The 13,880-nt window shown below is 39.5% G+C and overlaps 1 protein-coding gene across 2 annotated transcripts; it reads right to left on the bottom strand.

Moving 5' to 3' along the window:
• Nucleotides 1–7,021: 7,021 nt before the first annotated feature.
• rnf8 (ring finger protein 8, E3 ubiquitin protein ligase) lies at nt 7,022–13,880 on the bottom strand. 2 transcript variants are annotated; one of them, XM_007255493.4, is made up of 8 exons: nt 13,298–13,880; nt 12,120–12,248; nt 11,026–11,679; nt 10,580–10,642; nt 10,381–10,470; nt 9,491–9,598; nt 9,018–9,229; nt 7,022–7,340 (listed from the first exon to the last, which is right to left on the bottom strand). In XM_007255493.4, exons 1-8 carry the CDS (start codon nt 13,418–13,420, stop codon nt 7,274–7,276), a joined length of 1,446 nt encoding a protein of 481 aa, XP_007255555.3. In that variant the 5' UTR covers nt 13,421–13,880; the 3' UTR covers nt 7,022–7,273. The 2 variants fall into 2 exon arrangements, with proteins under 2 accessions (XP_007255555.3, XP_007255554.3); XM_007255492.4 differs by having other exon boundaries at nt 9,025–9,229; nt 13,298–13,879.

Raw genomic sequence — 13,880 nt, forward strand, 5'->3', positions numbered from 1 at the left:
TCCTGTGAGGGTATTTTTAACTACATAACTAAAATAAAACCTCAGGTGGTTCATTTGCACACAGTTTGCTTTCAAGCTTGCTTTTTAGGCTGAATGTTAGATGAACTAATTTCTCTGGGAAAGAACCTTCTGCTTAATCATCTGACAGGAAAACAGGAAAATTTGCTGGAATATAAAGCCCCTTTCCTAATCTGAACTGCCCAATAGAGCCATTATTAAAGAAGACATGGCCCTATTTTTTACCAGTAGTGTAGCAATAACAGTGGGAACCCTGAGTTAATGCATTCTGAAAATTTATGTCTGCAATTTTCATTCATTAGAATAATGCGTGTGTGAGAAAGAATTATATTATTATATTATATGCTATAAGGGTTCATAAAAGGAAGAGGGGTGTCAAATCTGTCCACTATGGGCTGATGTGGCTGAAGGTTTTAATTGCTGCCAAGTAGGGGAGAGCGGGGTAATGTGAGACATCGGGTAATGTGAGACACCCCTTGTATCATGGCAACTGAACACAATTGTGGTCATGTGACCATTATGTTGTCAAGTCCCTCCCATTTCCCACTACTAGGAAGAGGAAGTTGTTGCTGGTGCTGTTAAGTTTTGGTTTTTTTTCACAAAAAGGTGTTTTATGCATTTAAAAGTAAATTTTCTTGCTTTGAACTTAATCAACTATTTTATCAAAGTAAATTGATTCAGGTAGAAAAACTAATATCATACATGCTTATGAACGTTCAACATATCAAACCATGTGATTGATGCTAGTTGAAGATTAGCCTGATTTGCTAGAGATTATGTTTTTTTCTAAAATGGTAGCCGTGGGGTTAAGTGAGACAAATGCTGTGGGGTAAAGTGAAACACCGTCCCAGCCAATTGGACTTAGAAACATTGTGCAGGTAGGCTAGCGTGTGATTACATAGATAAGAGATTACATGACTATATGATTCTGTAGGTTAACTTTCCAAAAGCAAAATCTATACTAATGAATACTGTACTTTTTAGGAAAAGAGTGGTTTGGAAGATTCTTAGCACGTCAACATCTCTCTGTATGAACTCCTGAGGCAACATCCCTGCGAAGGGCTACAACTTTCAATAAAACAACAGTGAGGGAGTTCTTCGAAAATCTCGCTGTAGTAATGGACTGGTGACAGAATCAATTCTTTAGCTGCATAAGTTTTATGGAGACTTTACCTGTAATTTTTGGCTTTGATTTCAATAAGGTTCTTCCCTTGTCTCTCATCTTTAATAGACACGCATTCCCTCCACACATGATTTACAATGGGGATGAAACAGGTGTCTTTACAGTTCAAAAACCACAGCAGGTGCACTATACATGATATAACAGACTAATAGTGAGTGGGTTGTGATAATGACCAGTGAAACTTTGAACTGCAAAATATTAATGGACTGAATCTCCATGATTCTAACACTAGTCCGATATTAGTTATGGAATGTGTGGTTGTCAATCTAGCTGTAAGGATTGTAATTGTTACAAAATGTAATGTTAATGGTAGTGTACAAGTGGAAAACATAAGTGGAACAGCACACCCCCAACTGGTTCACTTTACCCCCTTAATTTCTCTGGTCTGTCTTAGTTTACCCCTGAGTTGGGGTAAAGTGAGACACAAGACCACAAACATATTTTCATTGCCCTTTGTCTTGAAGACATTCTGATAACTTTAATAGCTAGGAAACATCCTGAATTAATTGGAAAAAATTAAATTTTACTTATATATCATTGTAGCTCAGCTAGCAAGGGGCAAATGTAAAAAATGGCTCACATTACCCCACTCTCCCCTACTGATTAAACCAGTAGTATCAGGCTTGGTTGCTTAGAATGATAGCTAATAGCCAAACAGACCATTTAAAGAGAAGATTGAACACCCGTCAAAGAAGAACTATTAATACCTACAGATCCATGTTTGTAAGCAAGATCTATCTGTGAATGTGAAGAACCTTGACATTGGTAAAGAACCTTTACATTGAGTGCAGATTTATTAAATCCTTAAAAAGCTTCTTGATACTCAAACATTTATAGTACTACATATAGAGTGGTGTGAAAAAGTGTTTACCCCCCTTCAAAATTATTATTATAAGTCAAAGGCAAGTAAACACAAAATGCAAATTTTAATGATGAATTTTATTATTAAGGGAGAAAAAAATTCCAAACCAACAAAGGCTTGTGTGAAAAAACTGTTTGCTACTTAAACCTAATAACTTCAACTTGAGGTCACAAACAGATGGCCAGACATTTTTCTTCTCCAAGATTCATGGTTCCATTTATCACAGCAAGTCTTTCAAGTCTTTCAAGCAGCAAAACAGCCCCAGATCATCACACTACCATTTTTATACTGTAGGTATAATGTTCTTTTATTGAAATTAGGTGTTACTTTTATGCCAGAATATGACACACCTTCCAAAAAAGTTACATTTTTGTCTTGCCAGTTCTCTCATTTTTCACATGTCTTAAGGATCATCAAGATGTTTTCTGGCAAAACTGAGACAAGTTATTTTTGCTCAGCAGTGTTTTTTGACTTGGCACTCTGCCATGGAGGCCATTTGTACAGTCTCTTTGTTATGGTGGAGTCATGAACACTGACCTTAACTTAGGCAATGAGGCCTGCAGTTCTTTGGATGTTGTTGTGGGGCTTTGAATGAATCGTTGTTGTGCTCTTGGGGTAATTTTGGTCGATCGCCTCCACTGTGGTTCACTGTAGTCCCAAAACTTCTTGGCTTTGTGATTTTTTGATTGAAAACAGGTGCGAGAGTGATCAGGCCTGGGTGTATCTAGAGAAACTGAACTCAGGTGTCAGAAACCAGTTATGTTTTTTCTCCCTAAATAATAAAAACATTAATTAACCAACAGCATGTTGTGTTTACTTGTGTTATCTTTAAATATTATGATCTATAACATTTAAGAGTGACAAACATGCAAAAAAAAAAGATATCTTGAAGATATCATGGACAAACACTATTTCCCACTATTTCACTGTATCTCATCTCTTATAGCAAATACATCATATATCTCAAGTTATTATCTCTAAAATATTAGCTATATTGCCCAGATTTGCAGTGCATGAGATCCATTTATGAGGTGTTGCTGAAATTTTGGCCAAAACAGCTCCTACTACAACGCCCACTGTCACACTTCACCCAGCACTGTGTGTCCACAGTGGCGGCACCCAGGCGAAACTGTCGGCTTGCTTCAGTGCAAGTTCAACAACCTTCGAACCCCAAACAGCCTCAAGCTCTGCACTGCAAAGACTTCTGTAGTATTTTAGCATTAAAGGAATAGTTTGATGAAAAACTCAACCACTTCTGCCATTGTGCAGCAACATTAATGAGATGTAGAAGAGGTGGAGCGAAGAAACAAGGTGTAAAGAAGTTGTAGATTGGGAAATAGGGCAGTAAGAAAATGAGGTGAAGTAATGAGGTATTGATGAGATGGGGTAAAGTAATGTGGTATTGAAGTGATAGACTAATGGGGAGTCTATGAGATGGGGTGGAATAATGGTGTGTTCAGGGTATGGGGTGCAGTAATGAGAAGTTGAGAAGATGGGGTGGAGTAATGTGATGTTGAGGTGATAGGACAGACTTACAGGCAGTCAAGGAAATAAGGTTAGGTGTAATGGTGTGTTGAGGTGTTTAAATAATGGGATGGGGTGTTTAAATAATGGGACAGACTAATGAGGTATTGATGAGAAGGAGTAAGGGAGTGTTAAGGAGATGGGGTGGAGTTATGGGGTGATTAAGTAATGGGATAGACTTATGGGGCATCAAGGACATGAGGTTGGAATAATGAGGTGTTGATGAGATGGGGTGGAGTAATGGGGTTTTGATGAGATGGGGTGGAGTAAATGGGGGGTGTTGATGAGATGGGGTAGAGTAATGGGGTGTTGATGAGATGGGGTGGAGTATGGGGGTGTTGATGAGATGGGGTGGAGTAATTGGGTGTTGATGAGATGGGGTGGGGAAATGGGGTGTTGATGAGATGAGGTAGAGTATTGGGATGTTGAGATGGAGTGGAGTAATGGGGTGTTGATGAGATGGGGTGGAGTAATGGGGTGTTGATGAGATGGGGTGGAGTAATGGGGTGTTGATGAGATGGGGTGAAGTACAGTAATGGGGTGTTGATGAGATGGGGTGTTGATGAGATGGGGTGGAGTAATGGGGTGTTGATGAGATGGGGTGAAGTACAGTAATGGGGTGTTGATGAGATGGGGTGGAATAATGGGGTGGAGTATTGGGGTGTTGATGAGATGGGGTGGAATGATGGGGTGGAGTATTGGGGTGTTGATGAGATGGGGTGAAGTAATGGGGTGTTGATGAGATGGGGTGGAATAATGGGGTGTTGATGAGATGGGGTGAAGTAATGGGGTGTTGATGAGATGGGGTGGAATGATGGGGTGTTGATGAGATGGGGTGGAATAATGGGGTGTTGATGAGATGGGGTGGAATGATGGGGTGTTGATGAGATGGGGTGGAATAATGGGGTGTTGATGAGATGGGGTGAAGTAATGGGGTGTTGATGAGATGGGGTGGAATAATGGGGTGTTGATGAGATGGGGTGGAGTAATGGGGTAAAATAATATGGTGTTAAGGAGATATGCCTAAGCTGGATGATGCTGCAGGCAGCATAGTGTTCATCACGCTGTCTCTAGACTCTTACACGCCTGTCACATGCTCAGTGTGCAGCAGCTCTCATCTGTGAAGAGATCAGGGCACCAAAGTTGAACTTTCCAATTATTGTGTACCTGGCAATCATTGCTGGGTTGTGAGTATAGGATGTTCAGAAACATGCTCACCAGTTGCCTGCTGGAGGTCCCTTTGTAGGGCCCTGGTAGTGCTTCTTCTGTTGGTAATTATCACACAAAGAAGCCCTACTATGAGAAGAAGAAGAACCTACTATGGCCCTGTCCTGCTCCCCTTGTGTAACAACCAGTTCTGTTATCTCCTCCATGCTCTTGAGACTGTGCTGAGAGACAAAAAAAAAACTTCTTGCAACAACATAAATGGATGTGCCATCCTGGAGGAGCTGGACAACCTGTGGAACCTGAAAGGGCTGAAGATACTGCTTCATGCTACCAGTAGTGACAAGGACACTACTACAGCACATAACTAAGCGAGAATCAGTAAAGAGGGATAAGCAGAGAACATTTGTTGTCTGAGACAACCATATGCTAAAACATTCCTTTATTGGGGTTTTGTCATGGGGTTGCCTCTCTGGTGCAACTATTGTCACTTTAACCATGTGTTGAGTGTTATTACTTTAGTTCCCATAAGAAGTAATGTAAAATGTTTCTTTCTTGCATTTACTTGTGAAAATATTTGAAAAAAATGCATTGACCACCCTATAAATACTCCCCTAGCTAGAACTGCCACTGAATACATTCAATTAGATATGCCCCTCTCAAGCCCTTGTCCCAAGAGGACTGCAGACTGTGGCAAAGGACATGACATAACAGTCCTAGATTTTACTAATGCCTAGCTTTCTCAGGGTTTGATTACATAATTAGCAGCCCCTCCTCCGTGTCACATGTATGCTCGTAGACAGGGCCCTAATTATCGATTGAACACGATAAGGCAGCAGGAGTGTGAAGGAGTTAAAGGTAGCTGAGGGGAAAAATGTCGCTGACGTGGTTCTTTTCATGACACATTGCGGCCGAGTGGCCTGGATGCAGCAGCAGTGGCCCCGGGCCGTCCGTCACCGTCTCCCTGCTGAAACTATAGCTGACACACACACGCTTCCCCGTGCACTGTGCCACTAATGGACTGGCATGACATAGGTCTCTCCAAAACGAATGGTTCTGGATGCTGGCAGTGAGATGTACTCTCCATGCAGAGCCTCAGTGCAGCGTACAATGACTTTAACAACACAAATCAGCATATATTAGGGTAAAGGCTTTGAATAAAGTGGCCATTGAGTAGAAGCACAACACAGGCGTTTCTAATAAAGTGGAAAGTGAGCAGCAGGACAAGATGTGAGTTTCAAATAAAGTGGCGAACGAATGGACGTACAATGAGTTTATAATAAACTGGCAAGTGTTTAAAGTAAAGCGGCCAAGTTGTGGCATGCCTCGGTAGGAGTTTCTAATAAAGTGGCCAATGAGTGGAACTACAAGGTCCGTGTTTCGAATATACCAAACAGTGAGAGGACGACCAACACAGGCGTTGCTAATACAGCAGGCAGAGGGTGGATACACATGGTATGTGGTCTCTTATACTGTGACCAGTGAGTGGTAGAACAAAGCAAGTGTTTCTTATAAAGTGGCCAGTGAGTGGAAGCACAAGACAGATGTATCTAACGAAGCAGCCAGAGTAAAAGGCAAGTGATTATAATTAAGTGGCCAAGGGGTGAAACTACAAAATAGATGTATCTTATAAAGTGCCAGTAAGTGGAAGCACCAGGTATGTGTTTCTAGTAAATTGGGAAGCAAAGAGTGGGTTGTCTTCTTGAAAGCACAGCAATATTAACGTACTCACAAGACCACAAGGGGAATTGTTTTCCATCAGTCTCATGAAATAAGGTCTATGTTTGAGGTTTTAAGTCTATGGCTTCAAACTAAACACATAACTGGAGTATTGAATTAAGTACATCATGATGTCAGGCCATTAAGATACACTTTCGAACTAGGCATAAATAAATGATACCATTAGGCTGCTGCCCCCTTGTGTTCAAAGTTACACATGCAATATTAACCTGTGCTTGCAGGCAATAAAAACAACTATTTGAAGCAACACAGTAGCAATACGCTGTATATGAGAGGCTGATCATGATACATCTATCCCTTGTCACTGGTCCTAACAAAACTTTGCTTTGAGACAGTAGTTTCTTATTCATCATACAAATTATTTTACTCCATGTCATTCTAAAAATTTTTCTCCTGGTTCACTCAAAAACACAAATTTTGAAAACAATAAAGAGCACATGAATCTGTAATACTATAAAAGATAATCAAGTTTCAAAGTACTGATGGGACAGTGATGCTATCTACATGTCTAAAATCAAAAGTACAGCAAATGCGAAACAAATAAACCTATTTTATTTATATAAGGAAACAAAACAAATATGGTACATTGATCTACAATCATATAAGAAACAAAAAAACACAAATATGATCTGTACACTTCACATTCTTCAAGTGAGCGAGTGTTTCACTAGGAACACTGTTATTGGTTTTAATCACTCCATGAAGACGAGTCACTGGTGTCGACGCAGTATGGTATCCTGGGGTTGATCAGGTAGCCCTCTGTGGATAAGTAAACTGAAGAGTCATTGTCGCTGCTGCTGCTGCTGTCGTCCTGGATAACTACCACTGCCACAGGAGCTTTGCTCTGACCTGAGTAGACAAACACATATCATGGTTCAGTCCAGCACCTGTATAAGTTGTGAGTGAGGTTGAACACAGGTCAGTGTGCTCATGCAAGGCGGTGTGAATTATTAGAGTTTTAATGAGGCCGGATAGCGGGTTCCAGATAGATGGGACTTCACCTTTCCAAAGTTCTGTGTATTATAAGTGTCACACGTGTACAGAGAATACGTCATAGAAGGCATTACCCCACACAATGGACAACACAGTGGGTAATAATGATTGGTTTCATCTTGCTAGAAATGCTAGTGTGAATAGATAAGCTAATCAGAAGTCACATCAACATTCAAGTACAGGAGACCCCCACACGCATATCCTCCAGGTGAGTGCTGCTTTTTTAGTTTCCATTGGAAATTACAATTCAAACCAGTACGCTAAATTCTGTACCATGCCTTTTGGCATGTCAATGTATTTCTTCTTGTTTATGTTCAAGTTGAACAGAAAAGTATTAAGTATATTAGGATTTCTTCAAAAAACCTTTTTAATTGTTTTCAGAAAAAAAAAAAATAGTTTTGTGGTCAAACAAAAGGGCTTTGTTTTATTTAAACATGTAATTAACATTAATTTTAACACTGTTAAAGTGCATTAGTGCATTATTGCACTAATCTCCAGATTAGTGCAATAATGAATTTCGACACATTTTAGGAGGTGAAGTTCAGGCAGTTATCTTGATCAAAGACTATTCATGATAAAAAACAAATATTCAATATCGAACAGCAATAATGAGACAGAAACTGAAGTAGATATTCGAACATCAAGAACCTTTAGAGAATAAATGGCACTTATATTAATATGATGTTAACTATTATAATTGATGTCTATTTGTACCATGATGAATAATAAATAGATGACCTAGTACTACAGTAAACACTGTTCCAGCAGAGAGTTATAGAAATCTGGGCCAAGGCTTGGCAAGAGACTGAAATGCGCTAGTCTACCATAATAATTTCCACACCTTAAACAGGAAAGTGTAACGAACCTTCTATATGCTGGAATGTCAATCATATTTATATGCAATAACAGTTTTGGCTAGCTATGAATCTTAAAAGGCTCACATGTAATGGGAAGTCATTGTCTATGTGGTGCATTCAGCATCAATCTCTTACAGCAAATGGAAATGATTTAAAGGTGCATCTAAAAAACATAATAATCATAATTGAAAAGTTGAAAAGCCAAAAGTCAGTTTCTCAGAAATTTTGATATTATACAAGACCAACGGTTGGCAGTGTGGGTCATCGGGTCATCTTCTGGTGTTGGTCCACTGTATTACATCAAGTCAGCTCAGCCACCTACCACAAAGCAGTTGAGCACTTTACGCTTCTCTGGGCTGGCATGCTTTATTGTGATGCAGATGTAATTTTCCAGGAGGACTTAGCACACTGCACACACTGCCAAAAGTACCAATACGTCTTATAAAACATTCTAATTTACTGAGATACTGACTTTTGGGTTTTCATTGTCTGTAAACCATAATCAACAATAAAAAGGCATAAATGCTTAAAATAGACCAATCTGTGTGTAATAAATCTATATAATAGAGCTTTGCTTTTTAATAAAATTATTCAAATAATTGAACTTTCAACAGTATTTCATTTTTTTGAGATGCACCTGTAGCACTTGCTACAGAAATGCAAGGTGAGAACGCACCTCTCACCTTTCCTCTCCCTAATTAGTGCCACTCTCCTCTCCCTCATCTCAGCACTAAGGTTCTCCACCATGCGATCGATGCAGTTGTCTAGCACCAGAGAGCGGGTCTGGGAGAGGATCGCCTGCCTGCAGATCGGACACTCGTCCTTTCGTCTCCGCCAGTCTGAGATACAGTGAAGACAGAAACTGTGTGCACAGTTCAGCGTCACAGCCTGAGACATATGATAAGAATACAGACACAATCATTGACAGTCATTCACTGCAAAAACAATCAAGCTTTCTAGGGAAATCATAGACTCCAAGTTACCATGTAACAATCAATGACTGATTTAAGTAATCAGTTAAACAGCTGTAGAGCTTTACAAGTTATGTATAGCATAAAAACAAACAAAAGTTCAATAGATCCACACAGGTGGCCAACTCGTGTTGCAGAAGTCCTGCGAAGCACGCTCAGTGCCACATGAAGGCCATACCTCAATAAAAAGCTCAGAGCAGATGATGCACTGCAGTTCATTTTCCAGCACTTCAGTCATCTGTGTAACAACCTCCTCTTTCTGGGCTCGTGCTTTCTCCTTCTCCTCCTGCATGAAAGAAAGTACAGTGAAAATAAATTTCTAAATTCATTATAAATAGAAATGTTATTTTAAACCATAATTTGTCATAATAGCTGTACAGTATGGCTGTTTTAATACAGAAACAGTATTGTGATTTTTCTGACACAAAAAAAGGTGCGTTCACATAGTAATCTGATAACCATAGAAAAACTGATTTTTTCAGTAATCTGATCAGATCATTTACCTGGATTTGAATAATCAGAAAATGGAAAAGGCTTACAAAAAACATCCTGCTGCAGCTTTTTGTGAAGACGGGCCCCCTTTTTATGATTTTGAATAATACACAAAATTGCCCCTTTTGCTGCAAAGGAGGAGACAAGCTAGTTTTGAATGTGCATCTGTCCTATCCAGTGTTCATGTTAATGCGTGTACTGAGAACAGCAAAAAAAAATCAGAGTACGGGTACGTTATACAAAAAAAATCGGATTACTAGAACTACCTCTTTATCACGTTTTCTTAATCCACCATATTTGCCTTAATATAATCTGAGCAATTGGAGTAAATTAATAAAATCAGATTATTGTGCTTATCAAATTGTGCCAAAATGTCTATTCTGCCAAAATGTCTAATGAAATTTTGGCATATGATACGGGCTCTCTGTCCATTAGTTTCTACCTAGTTAAATTCCAATTAATCTGCTAGTAAATAGTAAGTATCACTAGGACTCCTGCTGAATCAAATGTGAGAGGAAAACAAGTTGAAAAGTTTTGGTGTAAATGTAATCAGATTCTACATCTCAGAGGAATCACCTTGGTAACCTCTAACTCTTTATCCTTGGCCTGAAGAACCTCCTTAAAACCTTGTCTTGCATGTTGAAGCTCTTCAATCACTTTTCGGTGCTGCAATTTAAAAAATAAAAAATAAATAAACAGATACGATATAAATGCTGAAATGACTGCTACATGTAAGGGTTAGTATGTAGGGTTACAGAGCTGTTTCATCTCCTACCTCTTTCAAAGCCTCCTCCAGTTGTTTCTTTAGGCCATCTTCCTTCTGCTGAGCTTTCGTCACCTAGAATAAAGAATGTTTTTTGAAAAACAACAACAACAACAACAAAAAAACACTCTATTGGTATCAAAGCAAGCCCCAGCACATGCTTTCACATTGTTTTTTCATATTATTGGATATACATAGCCCTGATTAAAATAATAATTGGTAGACAGGACAATAGAAAACTGAAACAACATTGTGACTGGCTAAAGGACAAATTTTACATGACAGTTTTATGTAGTTTTTAATGCTTTAGTTTGTGTTATTTTTGTCTTTTTATTTAGTATGTTATTTATCTTCCTGCTGTTCTATAGCAGGAGACATTCAATTTGAATCTGAATGTGAGAAAATCCAAAGGACTAAGGTGATAACAATGAACAAATGATACATTGTGAGTGCCTCACCTCCAGCCTCCTTTCCTCCTCACAGACAGATTTCTCCAGCATATTCACACGCTGCAGGGCCATTTCGTGCTGGGAGTTCAGCTGCCCTTGTAAAACCTCCATCTGTTCCTGCAGCTCCAACATTTTTCTTTGCTGCTCAGGACTTGTGTTTTCCTGCCCCTCTAACTCTGCAGCTTGTTTCTGAGTGGCCCCCATCCTATCCCTCAGCGCTCGCAGGTTGTTATTGTAACGCCGTAGTGTAGCCAGCTGCTGGCTGCTGTTGCTGCAGTCAGCAGAGCTTCCAGGTGGGTCATCAGGCCACCTGCAGGCAGGTATATCTGTTGGACAGGGCTGAGCACTAGCTTTGTCGGTTGCAGAACTGCGATAAAGCTTGCACCTGGAATCCAGAGTTGTACCTGGTTCTGCTTCATCCGTACCAAACTTGCGCTTTGACTTTTTGGGTTTAAGGGCCGAAGCATTTGGTCCAGCTTCGGCAACAACAGCTTTAGTCAAGAAATCTTTGATTTTGCTAAGACTTTGGTGAATAAGGACGTACTCAAATTCCACCGGATTGCTATCCAAAGGGACACCGAACCTCACAACATCATCTTGCTGTAGGGTGTAGGGTTTCCGAGCAGAAATGCGAACTCCATTTACCCACACTCCATTCATGCTCTGAAACAGCAGTAAGAATTACAGAAGATTTAGAGGGTGTAAATCTCAGATGTCAACGTGATTACAATCCTTTTTAGCAAACGATTCCATGCACCATTAAATCTCAGACATCACTATAATTTAACATATTCTCTTATAAATCTTATTTTATTCAAAGCTATCACTCTCTATTGTTGTATGTGAACACACAGTATTGGGATGGTCTTTGAGATAGCTGAGTGTTTGCTTCTCTTTCATGACTGATGTGATGGTGGAAGAAGGACATTATTGATTAGTACAATTTCCCCCCACATTCTAGTGCATAGTGATCAGAAATCTGAGTTATTTTAATTGGGGGAAAATTATAATGATCACCACCACAATGACAGTATTATAAATTCAGGAAAAGATTAAGAGTTCAAAAGGGTTTTGGCACAAAATTGATAGGTACGGTAGTGTACCTCATTGTCAGTAACTGTCCACTGCCCATCCTCCTTTTGCTTTAGCATACAGTGATTCCTGGAGATCATCAACGGACAACTCACTGACAGGATCTGATGAGTGACATTCAGGCCACGACCAATGGTAACCTGGGTTTAAGAAAAAGGGAAAAAAAAAACAAAAAAAAAAAACAACAAAAACAAAATTAAGGGATTGCAGTAACAGGATTTAACAAAATAATTACCAGTATATACACAAAGACCATGTTCCACCAAATTACTAATTGACACTAGTTAAGGTGTGCTTAAATAATGTCCCTTTCCATTATTACTTCTAAATTCTTAAGCATTAAAATGTGTCAATAATTAACAAAGTGTCAATAATTTGTTGAGACATTACTTATCAATGCTTTTTACTGTTACCTGTAACCCATATTATAGAGTATTAGCATTGCTGTTAACACTTTTTTTTTTTTTTTTTTTACAAATACTTCCACTGAATACAGTCTTTCATTGCAACAGAAGAAAATGTCTACAAAAAAAGAAAGAAAAAAAAAAAAACACCCTACGCTGGCACTTTTTATGCTGGAACTATATATTAACCTATGAGGGCAGAAAGGTAAATTAACTTGATTAATTGAATATCTACTTTAATGCAATTTTCAAAATGGGTTAATCGAGATTGCACAATATTTCCTATAGAGAAGCTGCCAGAGGAAATCTCTGTAGAGGGACATTTGCTTCTGTCAGAAACCTGTAAAGAACTCTTATGTCATTAATTTTTAAATGTTACACTTTCCTAACCTCCCACACCTACACAGACAAAACACTGACAGAAATAATAAGGGAATTCTGAAGCTTTAAGTCTCCTCTTGTAGGTTAGGTAACTTAGCTTAGCGTAGCTAGCCTTCAGTGAGCGTCACAACGCTGCTCAGAGTTAGCATTAGCATTAGCCTTGTTTACTATAAAAGCGTTAGAAAACTGCACCTCAAACTCTCGCCCTAGCCGTTTTTACTGTAGTGTCCCGTGTTTTTTCAGAGTTTGAGGTTAAATCAGTTTGGATAAAACGGGACATTATAGGCTACGTGGCAATTTGTAGGGTTGGTTAACCTAGCCTAGCTGAAACACACAGGAAAAACAGCTAGCTATCTTAGCTCAGCTTAGCTACAGGTTAGCTTAGCTTCATCCAGTACCGTTACCTCAGTGTCTTCGGTTAGCCGTAACCAGCCGCTGTCTTTGCCGACTCGTTTTAAACACCATACTTTATCATCTTGATGGTCTCCTTCCTCAGGCCGCTTCTGATCTTCACCCACCGTCTCCATAATTCTCTCACAGTGTAGCGGGATCACAGCTGAGACTCTGAGACAGCGAGATCTGCTGCTGCTGCTGCCATCTTCACCACAAACCCTGCAGCTGACAGCAGATCCCAGCTAACCCAAGACCCGCGACTAGTGCAAACTACCTTAAACTCCTCACTAACAAATTACACAACATTATACTACTACACAACCCCCTACATTAAAGCACATAAAAAACAACAGAGTAAATCACACAACATACACAACCGATACAAACCGAATTAATCAACAACAACAATCACTAAACTACACAAAACTACAGCTTCTCCACACAAACTACACAGAGCAGCAGATCAGCCCCTGTGGTACAGATGAATTTCAGACTAAAGGCGCGAGGTAAGACAACACCAGCAGCTACTATGTGACAACAGATCCGACAACAACGAGAGGGATTTTTCATGGCGCGCTCAATTCCAAAATAAAA

Source organism: Astyanax mexicanus, chromosome 1, assembly GCF_023375975.1.
Source record: "Astyanax mexicanus isolate ESR-SI-001 chromosome 1, AstMex3_surface, whole genome shotgun sequence".
Taxonomy (NCBI): Eukaryota; Metazoa; Chordata; class Actinopteri; order Characiformes; family Acestrorhamphidae; genus Astyanax; species Astyanax mexicanus.

Excerpts from the sequence above, each read along its gene's own strand:
- rnf8 (XM_007255492.4), bottom strand. The coding sequence starts at position 13,420 with ATGGAGACGGTGGGTGAAGATCAGAAGCGGCCTGAGGAAGGAGACCAT. Across the intron at positions 12,249-13,297 it reads GGCTAACCGAAGACACTGAG|GTTACCATTGGTCGTGGCCT; the intron begins GTAACGGTACTG and ends TCTTAAACCCAG. Across the intron at positions 9,230-9,490 it reads GCTCTGAGCTTTTTATTGAG|GCTGTGACGCTGAACTGTGC; the intron begins GTATGGCCTTCA and ends CATATGTCTCAG.